Source organism: Plectropomus leopardus, chromosome 6 (assembly GCF_026936395.1).
Source record: "Plectropomus leopardus strain MGB_pleo_1.0 chromosome 6, ASM2693639v1, whole genome shotgun sequence".
NCBI classification, from domain to species: Eukaryota; Metazoa; Chordata; class Actinopteri; order Perciformes; family Serranidae; genus Plectropomus; species Plectropomus leopardus.
The window spans coordinates 13,328,699-13,349,019 of NC_142181.1; the positions used below are offsets into that span (position 1 = coordinate 13,328,699).

At 38.8% G+C, this 20,321-nt stretch overlaps 1 protein-coding gene across 2 annotated transcripts in view; it reads left to right on the forward strand.

Annotated features, from left to right (window-relative positions):
• scn2b (sodium channel, voltage-gated, type II, beta) overlaps window positions 1–20,321 on the forward strand; it is a 286,557-nt gene that overhangs the window by 239,351 nt on the left and 26,885 nt on the right. For both annotated transcript variants that reach the window (XM_088078792.1, XM_042487189.2), the window contains one exon: window positions 1,176–1,284. In XM_088078792.1, the coding sequence (XP_087934918.1) occupies window positions 1,269–1,284 (16 nt within the window). In that variant the 5' untranslated portion in view covers window positions 1,176–1,268. The remainder of the gene's footprint in view (window positions 1–1,175; window positions 1,285–20,321) is intronic.

Below are 20,321 nucleotides of genomic sequence, written 5' to 3' on the forward strand. Positions count from 1 at the left end.
ACCACTTGTAAGTACTTAAAAAATGTGTCATTTTATGGGTTTTTTTAATATTTTGGAAATGGTTACTGATTACACCATTTGTTAAATATTCAAAATAAGGTTGACTGCTGATTTATCATCATTTTGAAATTATAGGCTATTTATTGTACAGCGGTGCTGTGAAATTATAATTGTGAAACAGTCAGAAATGAGAATACCTGTTTATTTTTATGACTTATTTTCCAGTTACAGACTTTCAAAAATTGCAAGTCACGATTTCGAATCCTGTGTGTGTTACCTCTCATGTTGTTTTGATGCTGCAAATTGAGAAATTTGTATGCTATTTTCATGTCTGCCTTTAATCTACATACCATTTCAAAATTGAGAAAAAAGGTCCCAGTTTAGGTCTTGGATTGTGATTTCGATTAAAAAGATTGTGGAATAATTTTTTGACCAGATTGCCCATCCACAGTTTCTAGGCACATCCTAACTTTTCAAAGGAGTGATGTATTCATAACAGGTCTTTGATTAGTCTATGCTTGAATAAGAGACAGGGAAAAGGGCATGGTTGTGCTTTCTTTAATGAAAAGCTTGCTTTGATGTTAGAGGCATACATTGATAACATAATTAGAGCATGGTATTTGGATATCTTTGTGGAGTTTATTACACCTCATCTCTATCTTGAGTAGATTTTTCCTAGATTGCATGTGACATTTGCCTTCATGGTTCCTTCTCCTCGGTTTTGATATGATCACCTCATAAAGCGGTATCTTAATTGGCGCTTCTAGTAAACAGAAAACACCCACAGTTTGACCTTTTCTCCTTAGTTTTATGTTTTGTTATTCCACACTCTATATACACCATATGGCTTGCATAACCTCTTCTGAACCTTTTTACGTATCTTAAGATAGAAAAAAAAAAGATGTGCTATTGACTTGGACTGTAGGATTCAACATTTCTCAGTGCAACCTTTTGATTTCTCAAATTGCATGGATTTTTATGGGATGTTTTATGGGAACTGAGTGTGCATGGTTTAAAAGGTCTTTTGAGCCAAGTTGAATGCAGGCATGTTTCCAAAATAGGCTTTTTGTGGGGAAGGTTTAAAATTTCTCACAGTCAAGGATGACAGTGAAGTATTGCTTCAGAAAGCTCCTCTTACACTTTTTATATTTTTGTCTGCTTTTTTTTCGACACAGATGGATAGATAAAGATACAGTACAACAAGAAGAAAGGTTGAACCATGAACCACCCATTACAAGTGACTCGAACTACATTCCCTGCAAAATGACATGGAGCCTCCAGAGGGTGAGTCTGACCTGAACATCTGGCAACACACTTTTTGTTACTAGTTTTTATCAGCATTTGTTTAAAATGGGGAAAAAGACTTAGATTGAACCTCTGAATACAATTTTTTTAAATTCTATATCCTATAACCTTAAAGTAAAACCAGTTCCAATAGAGTACTTAATTGTGAGTACTCATGTGAATCACGTGCATTGCAGGCGTGCAGTATAGCCGTACCCTTGAACGATTTGGTGGCATTGTAGCACACAGAACTGCCAACAATTTCAAATACACTGCACTCAACTTCACCATATCACAGACTGTATTAATTGTAGCAGACGCAGTAGTGGGCCAGTCTCAATCAAAGAACACTTGTGATGACGCAAAACAGTGCAAATAGTCATTCTCTGTCTTGATCTGGGTACAAAAAGGACCAAATCCAGGTACTGTTTGACTGGAGAAGTTTTAAAACTACTTTGTACTGGATTTTTCTGGTTTATAGTTTAAAGGTATTGATTACTGATACTCAGCCCTACTCCTGAGGCAGTACCAGTGTGGTGTGTTGCAGTATGATGCATTGAACTAGTATCGACACATGTGCCATTGGCCCACACAAAGCTGCTGAGTTTTGTAGACATTTCCTTCTGTGGTCTTTAAGCTTGATGTTTTGCTGAAGATATGGTCCTAAATAAATAATTTAAGTGTGGTTTTTTGTGCAGCTGCGTGCGCATGTGTATTAATGTGTGTGTGTGTGTGTGTGCCCACGTTACAAGGCCTTGCATCAGATTTATGCCTTTGCAGCACTACAAAACAGACCGCTTGAATTTGACTCTCAGTCCTATATTTTTCCTGACTTAAAAAAATCTTTCTTTTAGCTTGTGTAGCCCCTACTGCTCTCTGTCTAAAGCACTTTCTTTTACTCTTTTTCTTCCTACATCTCCCCCAGTCCCACACGTCTCCACTTCAATCCTTTCAAAACTTGCTTGCTCCACTGTTCTTGCATTACTAGTTTGATAAAGCGACTCAAAACATCATAATGCCTGAGCTCAGCTATGTGATTCTGTTTAAACAGGCACAAATGTTAAAGACGCCATTCACAGTAGCCACAAATGTGGCTTCCTATGAGATCAAATTCTGATTCAGTTTCAAACCCACAACTCCTGTGTGTGACAGATTATTGTTTTGCTTTAGTGCATCCAGTTTTTTTGCCTGCACATTTGCAAGATATGGCCTACAACAGACATAAACAGTTCTAGAAAAATGAGTCAGGCTAAAGTGCAGTACACATCATTGCAGAAGACCCCAAACAAAATATAGCCAGTATTTCTGCGATGCAGAAGCAAAAGGGAGACCCCTTCTTTGCACTTTCAGGCTCCGATGGGAGAGTCTTCATGCAGGAGGAGGATACCACCAGAGTTGAGTTTGTTCTTTGGCAACTGGAAATGTTGCATCAGGATTGCGATAAAAGATCCAAACAACCCCTATGAGGAAAGCGCACAACCTCTTTATCTTGCCAGCCTTGGCTAGACTCCAAATATGTCTAGTCATGTGGACCAAATCATGAAACAGCTAATTGCAGTGGCAACTCTCTTGGTGAGGTTGGCTATGTCTCCCTACACAGATGATGTAGGATAATAATTCTGATGAAGTGGGTATGCTGGTTTAGAACACATTACACTGATGCATGGCAGTTCTCCTTTCTTTAGTAAACCATAGACTGTGAAAGTAATGAATGTAGCCATGACATCAGCCATTGATGGTTCGACTCCTGTTTTGAGGCCTTGAGTTTTGCATGTAGGTTGTTGCCATCGTTGGGTTTTTGGAGCAGGAAGTCACCATGTTTTGGTGAGGCGGGAGCTGTGGAGGAGTGAGTGGTGGATCTGACTGAGAATTCAAGGACACTGTGTCACTCAGTGTCCCACCCTTAATTATGCACAATTGTAAGCCATGATAGCATGTAAATGGGTATGTTATAAAAAAAAAAATACTGTTGTCATTTATTTTGAAGAAGCTATAGAGACCAAAACCATTTCTGCACCAGGCTGTAAACTTGTTTATTTATGCTGTTAAATTGGGCATTTTAACATGGGAGTTTAGGGGGATTGACTGGCCTCTGGAGCCAGCCTCAGGTGGCCTTCAGACAAACTGCAGTTTTTAGCACTCCATGTTGGCTTAATTTTTTCAGTCCCAGATTTTGCTGCATGATTTAAACTCGATCACAAGCGATGGTAAGGTTAGATCATCCCAACAGTGTTTAGTTGCCTCAGCGGAATCAAAAATTAAAGATCTCTGTCCCCCTTACATTGTTAATTTTATGAGGCGAGTAAAGTTCTCAGTGCATTTATATATCCTTTAAGAACTGAAGTTTGACGCTTTTATTCCTCCAAAGGACTAACCTTAAAAATAAACAAAACAAACAGAGTGACTTGTCACTGTGAGACAGCACAATCAATATTTAAAGGGCGAAGTCTTTGTGACATAAACTATGCAGGATATTTGTTAGGATTATATGTAGTATGTAGACACGCCTGTGTAGGCAAACCATGATGTGAGTTGTATGCACCAGTGAGGGTAAGACCTCAATTCCCCTTCCTCAGTGGTCCCACCACAGCAACAGGGCTTTTATTACCTATCAATATTTCAAGGAATTCATTTAAGCAACCTCTGCACCATTACGCAGCTCTGTCAGAGTGCTCAGATTTAACTCAATTTATCATGATCAGGTATGTTCTCTCGGGGATTGAGGTTGTGTATGCAAAACAGGAGGATCAGGAACTGCCAATTCTATCATCATCCCTCTTTCGGTGGAATCCAATTCTGCTCTCCCCCTGCCAGCCGCATGCATTATAGATCAATATGCAATACAGCATAGCCCACAACCCAGTGAGGAAGTACTGTACTGTTATGGCTCTTATCTGTCAGCACAGTTGTATGCCTGTTAAGTCTGTAACCAACAGGTTTCCAAAACAATGAGTAAAGAGTCACATTTGTTCTAATTTGTGCAGTTAGTTAAAAGAAAAGAGCATTAAAAAATGTTTACAGTTGCAAAATATACTTTAACAAAAAGACTAAGTGAACTGCTCTCTTTACTTGATGTGTAATATACACTGACAAAACTGTCAACATGCCCAGTAAGCTCTGGGGTTAATTAAAGCTACGTCATTTATTTATTTATTTATTTATTTATTTACAAAGTGTTGGTGTCGTTTTTTTTTTGGCGTAGGGCCTTGAATCTGAAACAGAAATTTAAATCCAGTGAGAAGACTTTACAATTTACAGGCCATTTTTCTCAATATGTTCCAAAATGACATATTTTCAACCAGACATTGGCTAAATATCCTCATTTCATTTTTATCTTCTGTTGAGCGGCCATGTGCATGTCTGGAGTGTGGGAGGAGAACAAATTAACTTGCCAGGACCTTCTTTATCACTGAACCAGTTACACTTATCTGTCTTTTGTAATTCTTGCTTTTTTTTTTTCTTTTGCAAGTTGCATCCTTCTTACAGGCTTTTTTGTCCTTCCTCCCTTGTCTTTCCTGGCTCTCCTCCAGAGCATTGTATTTGATTTTTTGCCCCATCTTGCTCTGGTTCAGCTCCTTCTCTGGAGGTGTGCTTTTATGCGAGCCTTGCTCTTTACATGACCCCGCTGATGAAGTTGTCCCTCTCTTTCACCACTTCTCCCATCTAACTCACCTTTGTCTACCATTTTTCCTCAATCTCTGTCAAATTCATGTCTTTAGCCCCCTCTCACACAATCCACCGGTTCACGCAGTCTTCCTCGATTGCTATCTGGTTGTTTTCAGATGCAGCTCTGATCTTGTCGCTGTCCTCTTTCCAGGCAGCTTCAAGCAGCGTCATTTATCTCCTTCTGAGTAAGAAGAGTTTCCCAAAGGGAGGAGATTTCCTTTCATTTGTCTTGATTTATCTCCTCCTTCTACCTGTCTTTGATATTAAATCAGTCTTGTTTGCATTCTTTGTTCTCTAAAGCCTTTTCTAAGTTTTTGACATTTTGTTTAGCCAATGTTCACTGGAGACTGTCATTTTCAGTTCCAAGTTTCTATCATTCATACCCCTGATTGAACTCTTTGCTTGTTGCCAATCGTCTCCCTTAGGGCTTCATTTATGGAGACCAACTTTTTGTTTTTGGCCACAGAGCTTGTTTAAGTCCTTGCATGACTGAGCTGGAAGCCTGCTGGTCAGTGTGATGTTGCTGCATGGCTGCACCTCTGATCTATAGCTGTCTTTTTACTGACTGACAAGCGATAGAATAGGACTACTGTCTGTCAGTTGTTTTGCTTCACTTTCATTATTGTTTTTGTAGTAAAAAAAAAAAAACAAAACAAGTGATATTACAAACTTTTTGGAAGGCGTGATTGAAAGAGAGATTCAGAAAGAGAGGCAGAGAGGGGGGGATCAATACTTAACCTGGAGGCTGAACAGAAGGCTAGCCTGTTTCTCTTCTTAGAGAACAGCACAGTTCATGATGTTGCACACACATCAAACTGTCAAGGAGAGTTTTTAGCTGGTGTGTGTGTGTGTGTGTGTGTGTGTGTGTGTGTGTGTGTGTGTGTGTGTGTGTGTGTGTGTGTGTGTGTGTGTGTGTGTGTGTGTGTGTAATGCTCTGTAATGCTCCTGGTGGATGGACCAGGTGGCCATCCAGGTGTGTGGGAGGAAGTAATCCTTGGCAGACAGATACGATGGGCACAGTTTTCAAAGAGGACACAGAAACACAAACACATGCACACGATATCGCAGTAGCTTCTCTAACCATTGTCAGTTTATCAGTGGAGTCTTTTAAGGGTCACCTGAACTACAGTACAGTCATGGTCTTTCTTGTGAGGCAAAAGCATTTGACTACTTTTGAGGATGAAAAAGAGACAGAGCACAGCCATGAAGAGCCGAGTCTCTGACGGCTACCAGCTGTATGAAAAACAGCAGCTCTCAAAAATATACTACACGTTGCACTTTTGATCGGTGTGTTTGTCCTTTCGCTGCCTCATGGGGAAAATATAAATCTTAAATCATAATGCCAGACATTTGAATACCTATAATTTTAATAGTCAGGAAATACAGAAAAATAAAAAAATAGTTTTCAGATGCCCATATTCCCAGAAAAGATACAGAAGGCTATACTGAAATTAAAAATTCCAAGCAAAATGTTTTTGAAAAGGTTAATTATTGGATTTTTTTTGTTGTATGTGTGGATGAAGTTTGTCTCATGTAGTGTTGGTCATCAGTTGGACTGTTCTGTATATTATTTAGCATAAATTATTTACAAGGATAGGAATTTTTAACCATGTCGCCCAACTCTTGCAGTATTCAGACATGACTTGTGTATGAAACGCATAAAGAGAAATAGGCTATGTCTTGACTAGGAAGATTTCTAGAGTAACTTTTACAGAAAAGCAACTTTTAAGTCTTTTTAAAACATGATGCCAACATATTGATAGATTGACATGTTTAACTGTTCACTTACAAAGCAACAGGCAGGGGAATGCTGCTTATAGGCGGAAGTGTTTTAAATCATAATGTTTTAGCGTATACTTCAATTTATGAAAAATGTTTGCCTTATTTGGTGTCTCCGATTACCATGGAGGCATGCTAGACAACAGTTTTCTTCACAAATTCAAACAACTTGGGGTGGGTCATTGTTATACAAATGCTCATGTTGCTGGTGAAGAACATTTAAAACATATGCAAAGAATATATGAGTATTTTAGAGTAAAATGGTACTGCATAATCATATGGCGCTGCCTCTTACTATGCAAGCTAAGCTTGCCATAAATCGCCTTACTAAATAATACAATAGCCATATTGTCTGTTTTCTGTCAGAAAGTTATGTAATTATTGTTCAGGGAGCTACACACACACACACACACACACACACACACACACACACACACACACTCTCTCATGATCTATTGGGTAAATAAACATAATTTGAAAAGTTAAAAATTTTGGATATGTAAATACAAACATACTTACAATGCTAGTACTTCTAACACAAATACATACACACATACACATGCAGCACAGCAGGATCATGCAACTTGCTCAGAGCAAATAAAGTACACAAAACACTTCCCCTCTGTTTCTCTCGCTCTCATGCACTCAACTGAAAATATCTGCAGGGCTTCCTCTTCCACTATCAAACAATTGTTTGTTCTCATTATCATAACTCATTAATCCTGATCAGACTCAATCCCCCTATCTTTTTCACTGTCTGTTTTTCCCTTCTCCCCATCTCTCTCTCGCTCTCTCTCACTCTCTTTCTCTCACACAGTAACACATACATTTGTTTGTTCCTCTATTCATAATTCATAGGTTTTGATCAGACAGAATGTTTGATAAGGTTTACAGTCTGGGCTTGCCCAAGCAGAGAGGGAGACAACAAAAATAAACAGTCATAAATTTAAACATGGTAATACCCACTGGATGATGTAGGAGGCAACGTTAATGTAATGATACAGTTGAAGAGTGCGATTGAGTGAGGCAAGTGGATTGTTGTGGATTTCCAAAACTTTCAGGACTTTTCTTTTATAAAAAAGAAGAAAGTTACTGTAGGCCTATTAATGCCCTTAATAAATAATTAAAACTAGTGTCGTGAATAATACCAAGTGTGGCCAAGTATTTATCTGAAATAAATGTTCACATTTTTAATCCATACTTTTTGAATTTTACAACAATTTTAAAAAGTGATGGCTCATCGAATTATTTTATATATTAGCAAAAGGTAGTCAACAACAGCACATGCCAGCACATACGGTTAGGATTGGGTAACATGGTTAGGTGTAGATAAAAACCCAAAACATTCAGAAAAAAAAGAACACTGGGCTCATTATATTACGTCATTAGTAGCATTATTTCAACCTAACACCGTCCAATGGCGTATCATTCGGACACAACAGGCTTCGTCCAGAGTCATTATCAAATGAAGCCAACCGTCTGCATATCAAGCTGCTGCAGCAGGTGCTGTCTGGCCATCCGCCAGTGTATGAAAACACCATAAACGGCTCTGCTCAGCTGCGTTCTCAGCTGACACCATCCAGCAGCATTTCATGCGGAAATGAAGGGTGGCTTTTGCCGTCAGGATCTTCAGCAGAAAGCACTGTAAAAGTGGCAGCGTTTGACGACTTTGGAATGAAAAACAGGCTACTATATGTGAAACTTTGTCCAGGTCATTCAGTGTATTTCCACACAAATACCTAACTAGTGACTTGGCCACATGATACAAGTTGATTGCAACATTAAAAATCAGAGAAAGATTGATTGGATAGGATAGTCCTGAAATGAGGAAGGACTTCAGTTCAGGTCTTACAGCAAAAACAAGGTCACTCTCTCACTCACTAACACATGTATACTGTATTTTGACAGAATACACACGATAGAGGTCAGGGGATTCAGTGTACAGGTAGAATTTATGTCCATGTTTTGGCAAAATTATTTGCTAGCATCCTTCCTAATCAAGTTATTAACACTGAAAACTGAGACAGACGGAGAGAGACCAGGAGGTATGAGGCCGAGGGTGCAAATCAAAGATTGATAGGAAAAGTAAATCCATCCCAAAAATAAAGACTAATCCAAACTGAGTCTGATGGATATGTTGGTAAATTGAGTAAACAAACTCATCCCTTTCTTCATTATGAGGTGCCGGGAAATATCTTGTCATACAAATGAAATTCAAAACAAGTCGGTTTGGTTCAGATGGGGCTAATGTTGGATAAACATGAGCTGCAGAGAGAAGGAGCAAGGACAGGAAGGGAAACATACAACAAGAGATCTACACAATAAATGATGATCCCAAGTCAATTTGACACACTGGTAGACAACAAAAACAAACCTAAAGTGTTTTGTTCACATCAGATAATATGCTGGAGAGAGAAAAAGGGATAGAGATGTGATGGAAAGAAGAATCGTGTTGAATCGTGAGTTGAATGAATCGTAAAATCCCTAATAAATATGTAAAAATTAGATAAGATCAGGATAGAATGCATAGAATGCATCTTCAGATGGATAAAACCCACTTGATAATACTCGTAAAAGTAAGATAAAAAAATAAGGGTAAAAATAAAGTAATCAGGATGCTAAACATAAGATGGAAAATAAAACCCATAAAGATAATATTAATAAAAATAAAGCTAAAAACTGTATTAAAGGCATAAAGTTAAGTCAAATAAAACATTTTAAAGAGGTGCAGCAGTCCGTAAGTGCAAAGCAAAAATGCAAAGCAGTAGAGTCAGAGCTAGTTAAAGGCTAAAAGAAGAGAATGAAGAATGAAGAGATATGTTTTTAGTTTTCTTTTAAAAACTTTTTTCTTTTATTAGTATACATCGTTGGTGGCCTGTTCACACAATGATGTAGGGCTTTTATTGTAATTACCTCAGACATTTTGTCTTGTAGGACTTTATCAGGTGCTTTGTGGGATACTGGACAATTTGGTTTTTGTGATTCATATAATAAGAAAAAGAAAGACGGCCAGTTGTCAGCAAAAACACATCTTGGCAAAAGACAATAATGAGCCAAACAACAGTTCAGTGAAAAAAGCCCGCTCCATGTCATCACCGACCTCTCACGGGTAAGAAACCAGAGAATATGAATCGATGCCAACTCATTTTTCTAGCAAAATTCAATATTCTGGCTACACTTTCTTGCCTGTTTCAGCCTTCCTTCATTGGTGCTGACATGGATTACGGTGTTGCTAAAGCTTGTGGCGATGTGTGTCTGGGTTCCCTGATTCTCCCTACATGAAGTCAGCACCCTCAGATTAGCCTCTGTGTTGGAAGCTCTGGCCCCAGTTAGGCAGTAAACAGCGGCTGGTGATGCTAATCTAAAATTGCAGGTAATGGAGCCTCCTTATACTGGCGCTGTGTTATTTCACCCTGTCAGTGAGACTAGAGGAGGCCAGCAGGGCTATCTGTGAAGCTGGTTAGAGTTGAAAACCAGTTTTCAGTCGGGAGGGGTGACTGCAGACCGGGACACGCAACTGGTTGCTTCCTCTTGCGAACCTTCTCACAAAGACGAACATAGAACAACTCTGCATGACTTGGCTTGAGTTATTTGGCGTGCCTGTGACAAATATTTTATTATTCCCTGCTGACAGACAACATCTGTGTGATCACAAAAATACCTTTGAAGACAGTCTTTTATATATGTGTGTGTGTGTGTGTGTGTGTGTGTGTGTGTGTATCATCCATAAGATTTCCAAAGGTAATGTGATGTGGCCTAATCCAGGAGTTGTCAAACGTCATGCCAATAAAGCCTATAAATTGAATTGTAAATTGAGTAAAGTATAATGGCTGAGGTTACAAATGGGACTAGCAGCATAATACATGTGGCCTACACACAGAAAAATGTTGGTCCCTCAGTGTTTCTTTGGTGCGGGTAGAGGTACAGTGCATCTGCTGCCCTTTGAACTTTGCTACTGAGTTGTTCTTCAGAGGTTCTCCACTGGTTCCTCAGCTTTGTTTGGTTTAGTTTAAAGTTACAGTACCCCCCCTTTAAATGGCAGCTTTGAGTTGTGAATGATAAATGTTGAATATAAGCTGGGTTATATGTAGTGTTGGGGCAACGCGTCAACGTAATCGACATAATCGATTTCGTGACTACGTTGATTTATGTGTGCGTCGACACGTCACACCGTTTCACGCAGCGCGCATAATGAGAGCGTGAGCAGCGTCGATTGTGTTGTGTTTTGTTTTGGCGCTCGTGTATCAAGTTAGAGCGTGCACACTGCTCGCCTGAGCAGCGCTCGTCAGCCGTGTCTGAGCTGTGTGTCAGCTGCAGCACATTTAGAGAAACGGTACCTCGCCGTTTTTTTTAGGCGTGACGCTCGCGTTTGTTGACTCTATACCACTTTATACTGAAGTTTAAAGTCTCTCTGTCACAGAGATGAGGAAATACAAAGATGTTTGTTTTATCTCAACTTCCTTGCTTCCCTTTTAAAACAAAAGCCCTCTGACTGTGTCTTTGTGGACAGAATGCCAGCAGTTGCTGATACAATGCATTTTATTTTAAAACATTTACAGGACAGGGTTGTCAGCTGTGCAGGAGCTTGTACAACTTCATAAATGAATGGAATATGTACTTATAAATATGAAAATACACTCTCATATCAGCAGGCAGCGATATGCCTTAAGGCCCAGTTAAGACTGGAGTATTTTGATGCAGAAAGAATGTACCAGTTATAATTATTTCTGTTAGAGAAAAGTTATAGTTTTATTCAAATTGCACTAATTTTACTGTAAGATGTTTTGTTGGACTGTTAGATTTGAGGTTTGTTAGTGTAACAAAGAGTAACTGTTTTGTTACTCCTCCTGAAAGTGACTTGTATTTTACATTGTTTTATTTATTTTTCTGTTGGATTGCTAAATGTAGATTGCACTACATTTCTTTTACTTGAGTGGAACAAGCTCTTGCATTAATTTTATTTTGGAGAGACTTTATATCAGACTGTAAAACACAGATTACCAGTTAAGACTGGACTACTTTTTGTTGGGGAATAATGCCCTGCAGTATATGACAAGTTTTAAAATGTTATTTTCGGTAAATTTGTTGTTATATTAATCGAGTAAGAAGAAAAAAAAAAGTTAAATCATTAAAAAAAATCAATAGATTAATCAGTTAATCGAAAAAACAATTGATAGATAAATCAATGAAAAAATTATCGTTAGGTGCAGCCCTAGTTATATGATCAAACATGGCTCTGTTTTTAACATATCACAACAGTTTTAATCACATTGGCTTTGAATTATTCAAATCACCTGATACGTTTCCACTCTACTTTTAATTTCCCATCCATGATTACTGTTCTATTTCAATTCACATGCATTTTTATCACCTCAATTTTTATTCATTAATTTTTCCTACTTCCACCTCTCATATTTAATCCTATATTTAATAAGAAATTATTAACTGTCATTCATATATTATATAAAAGTGTTATTTAGAAGCATATTGACTCCTCCATGGTGTTATCTGGCATCATTTAAGGCACCCCAGGCTAAGAAATTAAAAAAACAATATGGGGCCATATGGCGCCTCTAATGGTTCTATATAGCACTGTTTGACAGAGGCGCTGTGTAGCACCCTTAAAAGACGGATGCCATGTAGCATCAAAACAGATTCCCCTATAATAATGAGCCAAAAAAATTAACACTTTTTGGGACTGCTTAGCACAATTTTTGTTTAGAGTACACACACATGTGCACACAAACACACACACAAACCAAGCCATCCACTGAATTGTGTCTGTGTGTTTTCTCTTTCTGCTCTGAAAATGTTAGCCAATGGTCTGACTGTGGAGCATGGAAATAGATACGCATTCACTCTCTGTCACTGAGAGGTTGATGTAAGTTGGTGAATGGTGCTGAAGTTAGTCTTAAAAAGGAAAAACAACAACAGGAGTCAAGCTCCTCCTGAAAAAAAAAAACAAATCACTAAATTCACCTCCTCTGTTGCACTCACACTCACAAGCCCACTTCCATCCAAGGAAAAACAGGCAAAAGCAAGGGAAGACACGTGAATGAGGACGATAGACACTGCTTTGATCTGTGCATTATTTTTATTTTTGTTTCAGAGCACACTATTTTTTTTTTACTTATTTTGTGTTTGATTTGCCTCTCTCCATCTTATATAATCTCTTTCTCATTTACTCGCACATACACTTTTTCACACTTGTGCTCTGCCCTTGATCCGGTATGCAAACATTCGAGCAGAAGTCGTTTCATCCCTTCAGTATGAGTAAGGTTCGAGATATATGCCAAAGATCATGTTATGGAAATCCATTCCTTGAGAAAACTAGGAGGCTGGTATAAATGTAAAACAGGGTGTTTTTACTGTGAAGTAAAAAAAAAAAAAAAGAAGAATGGTGATGTTCCCTATTATTTATTTATTTATGTTAAGACTGTTCTTTTCCCAACTGTGCTGGCTTTTGAACACAGAAACACATTAGCAACAGAGAGCTGAGGAAAAATCTGTTGATTTCTCCCTCATTTACACTCGGTCCCTTTAAGGCAAAGCTGAAAGGGAAGGGGACATGTGGCTGTGGCAGAAAGGAACATATGGCATCTGCTCTAGTGGAAAACCTTAATACGGGATAGAGTATTGGCACCCATCGCCTCACTAGCATTAACATGCTGTCAGAGTTGTTCTGGCAGAACACTAAGTGGACCACACTTGCCCAGCACTGTTCCCAGGAGTGTTGCAGTGTGTCCCTTCCCACTTGCTATCCATCCTGAATCATGTTATCAGTGCTGTTATAGAAAGGCGAGAACACAAACACGCTGGAGAATCTCTGTTTATCAGATCTGCAGCCAAAGATCCAGTCATAAGCGCTGGTCTTGTTAGCTTGGTGAGAGGAAAAAGACACAAAAAATAGAAAACTTGAGAAAATGAGAGGACCAACTGTAAGGTACCAGAGATAGAAGTAGTAGTGACAGTTACAGAAGCTGTAGCAATATTATGGATCATTCCAGAAGGCAAAACCAGAGTGCATATATTTATATATGACACATACATTTGTAATTTACAAGATGCTGTACAATAAAACATTACAATAATACCAAATCTGAATGCATAAATCTATTTTTTAAAAAATCAAGTTAACTTTAAGAATTTAGCCTAACACAAACCCCTCTCACACATGCACTGCAAATATTAAATCATTGACACATAACCTGAAGAAAGCTAAATGTGAGAATGCAAATATCCAAATTAGTTCATTTGGACATTTAACAGAATGAGCACTTCTAGCACCCTAGTATAGAGTCATTGTAATGTCTGATTGAGCAGGTAATTGAAGAATTTACAGCAAGAGAGTAGACGTGTTGATGCTGATTGTTGAACATCTGAGGGTGAGGAAGGCTCATTTACCCCCCTCACCTACAATGTACATCTACATTTATGGTCCCCTATCATTGTTGTCATTACCCTTATAATTATCACTGATCACTGCTGACATGATGTTTATTTCTATCTTAAGAGTCTAAGTGTAATTCCTGAACACTAGACAAATTAGATAGATCGTCTTACTCTGAATGGTTCTCTTGGTGAGAAAAAAGTAGAAAATGAATAGAAGAATGTAAAACAATGAGCGCTGTTGAGGGGCATTTTGAGTGGAATTTGTAAGTATGATGAAGGCCGATGAGGTGTTTTACAGAATGTTAAAATACAGAAGACAAGTGAAGGTTACACTGCTGCTCTTTGACTATCTTTGCTTCTCATTATGCATTTTTCAGGGTCGCAGACAAGTGCAACCTTGTGCTTCCAAGAACAGAGCCCTTTTTTAATTACCTTCTGACCCATGCTGGTGTGTGGGCATGCGTGCATGTGTGTGTGTCTGTGTGTGTGTGCACGTGTGAGCGCAGGAATGTGTTTTTCCACACATTTGTGTTGTGTGGTTATGACTACACCTCATAGCCTCTTTAAGTTTATTGGGAGCTAATTCGCTAATTCTTAGTGTATCTCAAAATACAGCGGATGAAGCCAATTCTGACTCCAGATATATAAATGTGCTTTTGTCAATGTGTGTACATCTGCCTGGAAGGGTTTTTTTAATGATTTTTTTAAAAATACATATATCTTTAAATATTCATCAAATTTGAATTCATGTTGTATTTAACAAAGTTGCCCAGCCAAAGTAAACCAAAAGTCATCATTATGCAGATTACTAAGCCTTATTTTTTTACTTTCATGTCAGGGGAGGAAACAATTGAAGAACCTTGGCAAGAAAAACTTTTATTGCAACATCTGCATTGTAACAAATATGCCATGCAAGGGCTGCATTCACTCCCCTATTTATTTAAAGTTTGGAGAGTTATTTGGTTTTAGTTTGCTGTGTTTTCATAGTGACCTTTGGCACTCATGCACTGGAAAAGAACTGTTCATCTGCCAAATAAATCACGGTGTGTTCCAATCAAATAACATGAATTTGACAATTATATAGCCTTGCCGTCATCATAGCCTCCAATAAAGCTTCAAGGGCCCACCAGAGTTAGCATATTTAACCATTTAGTTGACAAGCAATGGTTATTTTGAGCAGGAAACAGGAGTGATTTATGCTGCAGGACATTTTAGTATGTTTTGACAAGTCTCTTTTCTCATCTGAACTCAGGACAATACTTGGTTGAGGTAAGGGGTGGAGGCCTGGGTAGAGTGTGCAGGAGGGAGGACATGTCAAATATTACACCATAGTCATGTGACCGCTTGATAATTTGGTCATAAACAACAGTCTCTCATCTTTCCTTGAATTCGTCTGATGATTTCAGCTTCAGCCCACATAAACAGAGGTTCTCGAAGCTCATCATCTCTCTAGTTAGACATTTTTGTTGCCATCTTTTTGTAAATGACCTTCCCTCTTTACCCTCGGATGTTTGTTTTCTTGCGGTTTTGCACGAGCAGCATGACCGAGATCTTATCAACCTTTACATACAGCTCCTCCTGATAATGTCTAGATAATTTCAGGTTTGCAATGCATGTGTGAAAGTGGCTTGGGTCACCATCTTATCCCATTGTAGCTGCTGTTAATCCAGGCCGTCAGCTGTGTTCAGAGCACCCCTCCAAACCTACAGGCATTGAGTATTTGATCCTCAAATGATCAATTTTTGGTGGGAAGGTCCTTTAGGAAAGCCAGATTTCTGCAATCAAAAATGGCATGACTGATGGACAGGCCAAAACGAAAGAGTAAAGGGGGAGGCTGACATTCGTGGCAGAGGAAAGCGATGTTGCGCGAGTCTAAAATCCATGGTGATTTCAGTTTGATTGGCTGTAAATATAAAATGCTTGAACAGTTTGCTGATGTTGCTTTGCCGCGGACCTTTTAACCCCCCACAACTGCTGAATGACGCGGCTCCCTGGGAAACAAATTGCATCTCTGCTTGTCATTATCACATTAACTCTGCATCAGCTGTCAACAAAGGGCCACGGAATATGCATGCTTGTTCACGCACACATACACACACACTCGTCGTCTTTCTTCTCTTTGACTAATCTCCAAACAAAGCTGTGAATGTTAGCCTCTAAAATCCTTTCACTTTGAATTTTGTTGGAAAAAAAATCCCTGGAGAAGAATAAAGAAGGACGATGCAGGCAAAGAAAGAGATGAAGAGACGAGCGCTGGCCAACTCCTGCTGAGACCTCTTTGATAGATGCAGAGTTTTTCAAAGAGGGAGTTTGGTTCATTTGCAAATCTCTCCGCACGGGCTGTGGGCATTTTGTGTGTCTATTTGTATGTGACTGTATGAGTCTATTTTTTTCTGTCATTGTGCATATACTGTATGCATACAGTATGTGCACACATCAGGCAAGTGCAGAGCTTTCTTTGTACCCGGCGTGCATCTGAAAGAGATAACAGTTTTGTTCTTTCTTTCATTTGCTTATTTTGGGTAGTCCTCATTATCTGAATGCTGGTGTCCTCATTGTGTAATCTGTCTTGCATCCTTTAAAGAGCCATTAGATTACCTTGATGTTGTACAATACTGCAAATTAGGCTTACTGGAATCCCACCACTAATAAGATTAAGCCTTCCTTTTTCACTATTAAAAAGTGCAGAAAATGTGAGATTGTACAGTTCCTCTGCTAAACTGACAAAGCTGGGGAGTCCTGGTTTTACTCTCCCTGCATGAGAGAGAAGTAATTAGATCCCTCTACTTTGGGGCCAGATTTAAAAGAATGGAGGACAAACAGGGTGAGCTGCATATTTGATTACAGCCTCTATCCTCTGTTCTGCCCAGCATCATAGAGAAAAGAAGAGAACCAGCTCAGTTAATTAGGGAAAGAAATATAGCCATTAGAGGAGTCATGAAATTAGGCAGTATGCACAAGGTGGAAAGAAATGACAATGGGGTCACCAAAGATGATGGTGGAAAAATCAAAGGAGCCACTGAGGTTTAAATTCAATTTTTAGATACTTATGTCATGTGCAGCTTTAGATTTGGTGTAAGGAAACAGTTTTTTCACAGTTTTATACTGTGCACGGTGTGGGCAGCTATTATCATCCCTCAGCATTGTTTCCACACCTGTGCTGGATCTGATCTTCAGAGCTTCGGTGTAATGTAGTAGTGTTATGCTTGCATATGCTTGTGTAAAAAAGCTCTTAATACAGACATCAGATGATATAATATGATACTTAAACTAACTCACATGATTACAGCTGGAAAAAGGCAGGCTTTCCTTTAACATGCCCTCTTGCCACAACAAATCCCATTTATCCCGTTTATAAGGGTTTAATTCTATAAATCGAAAAAAAGACGAAAAGTCACACATATTTATGCCTTGCAATGGCACAGCCCATTACAGAGACCTAATATGAATTAACAGACAATATTATTTTAGGATTTCTTTAAAGATACAGGCTTCAGAAATGACAGGTGTTGTGACAGTAACTGTGCCGGGGGGGGTTTCACAATTATGTTAATCAATAAATGAAGCTGACAACACATAAAATCGTATATAAGAAGTATTATAGTGTAATTATAATATATTGGAAGGAAGGAAACATATAAAGCGGGGAGTCTGGGGGTCCTCCCACAATAACTTTTGAATGTCAAACCCTTCAATCCCTACATTTTGGTGGATGTGTGCTGTGTATGCAGTAAGCTGCTGTTGCACATGGACACAGATCATAAGAATAATGGCTGTTATTAAAACACTGCAATTCTTAAAGGACCACTACTAATAAAAGTATGTACTGTGCAGTTTTAAACAGCCGCACATTGCGATACCTTTCTAGTATCAGTATACTGGTAACGAGACAAGAGAGGAGAGAGGTAGATGCAGCCGCTATGGTGCTACCAGAACAGTCGCTGACTGCAAATAAGAGCAGATTAATAGATTTGATAAATAGTGTTTAGCTGGATAACCTAATTGTTAACCAAACTTTAAAGTTATTCTTCTTCCATTGTTTTTGGCAGTTATCAAACGTGCATTATGGCTACCCGCTGGACGTAAACAGAGTTTACCCAGTAGGAAAAAAGTAAAGTTAGGCAGTTTTCCAGTATTATTAATGATAACAGTTTCTGTGTTTTTGCTAGACTACTTAACCACCATCTGTGGAGGGTAGAGGTCTCAAGATTTTGGTGAAAAAACAACATAAATTGTCATTACAGCACTAAGTGCAACAGGAATTAATGACAAGGTAAATGACCATTTCACCTCCATGAAGGACAGGATCTGAAACCGTCACAATTCAAAATTCTCCCCTTTTCTCTTTTTGTCTCTCTCAGCTCGCTCTGTGGCTTTTCTGCTGCTGCCATGGCAGTGAGAGTTTATCTCTATGCTGTGTTATATTAGGTAAATGTATTGCGCCTTGCTTGCCCTCAATTTAGCAGTGTGCGCTGGGTTATTGTCATGCCTAAGGAGTCGCAGCATCATGCTAGCCATCTACACAGAAGGAATGAGCACTATAAAGTGGTCCAGCAGGGCCTTTGAATGAATGTGTGATTTGTGATGGTGTGTTGTTATTGATAGCCTCTCACCCAGGAAGGAAGGCGATGCTCCATACCCACCAGTTAACCGCAATTTGAACTCAGGGAAGCACAAAGTCAATAAATCAGCAGTGGCATCTTCAGTAAAGGAGACTGGCAGCTGTACTTCTTGTCACCTTGACAGATGAATGACACGTCTCCTTGTTATCCCATTGAACATCTATACTTTTATCATTCCTCTACCTGTCTTATTCCCCTTACCTCTGTTCTCATTTGTTTTTATCTCCGTCTCTTGCTCCGCATCTCACTTGTATTCTTTATCCAGCTCTAATGGATTCTTTCTTCTTGTACTTTTTGTAACTTTTTCTTCCCAACTGCCTTTTTCTTTCTTTCACTTCCTCCCACTATATTTTTTCCTCTCTTGCTTTTTTCTCTCCGTTTTTGTCCTCTCATCCTTTGGTTATTTGAGGACGTGGTATAGCGTCATGTCTCAGGCCACTGGAGGACTTTTAGAAGTCAACAAGAGAGAGACAGTCATGGTCTCCCGGGTTCCTGCACACATACACACACAAATTCATTCACACACCAGTGTTAAGCTCTCAAATTCCCCACAAAGAGCTTCACTCCCACAAGGCAAGATGCCACAGAGAGAAAAACAAAGAGATGGAATGTTTTCTCTCTATCCTCCCCTTTCCTTCTCTTTCTCCCCTCCTCTCGCTGTAGTGCTCAGTAGTTCTCTGCAGTGCAGTACAAACATGCAGAGTGATCAAAGAGTCTGGGATGTCAGAAGCGAGGGACAAGACGGACGTGTGTGGAAGACGAGATGAGAAAGGGAGGTAGGAGAACAGAGCTGTCAATCAAATATTCTATCAAACTCAGTGGAGCTTGTATCCCAGTGGCACATACGTGGACTTCTGAGCTTACCTGGAGGACCATCAGTGTGCTATCACACCTGCTGCTTTGTCGTCACTCCCAGCTTTCCCTATGTTGAAATTCAGAGGATTTTCTGATGCAGAATTTGGAAGAAGTATCATCGTGGTTCCTCTATAAAATGACACTTTGCAAGCTCTATTTTTTAATTAATGTCAATTAAAAATGTAGGAATAATAGATGGTGATTGTGGTAGAAACTGATAATTGCAACAATAATCTGGAGCATGATGAGAGACATTTTTCCATTTTCTTATTCATTCATTTAAAAAAAAGTTAAATGGGCATGTGCATTCATATTAAAACTGTGACAAACTGTTGGTCTTCCACAGTAACAAAATGGCACAGAGTCATACCATATTGTTGTTACTATAGAATATATTTAAGACAATTCTAATAGGAATAATTTCAAATAAAATATTAATATTTTTATAAAAAAAAAAGAGGTTGCACTGAAAACTGGAAAAGCATTCATTAGGAAAACTTCCCCAGACCAAATATAATACCACCATTAACTCACTCTTTAAACCCTTTTTTTCACCCCCTTTTTTCAAAGAGCATTTTTATCTTTGGCTTGAATGCTGATACCGATGCTTAATAAGCTCAAGAAAACTTGTAGAGTAAGTTTGTTCAGAAAGAAGCCACATAAATAATGTTTAAATGATGACAGATTTATTCCAGAGCATTTTTTTGTGTGTAGCGTGGAGTC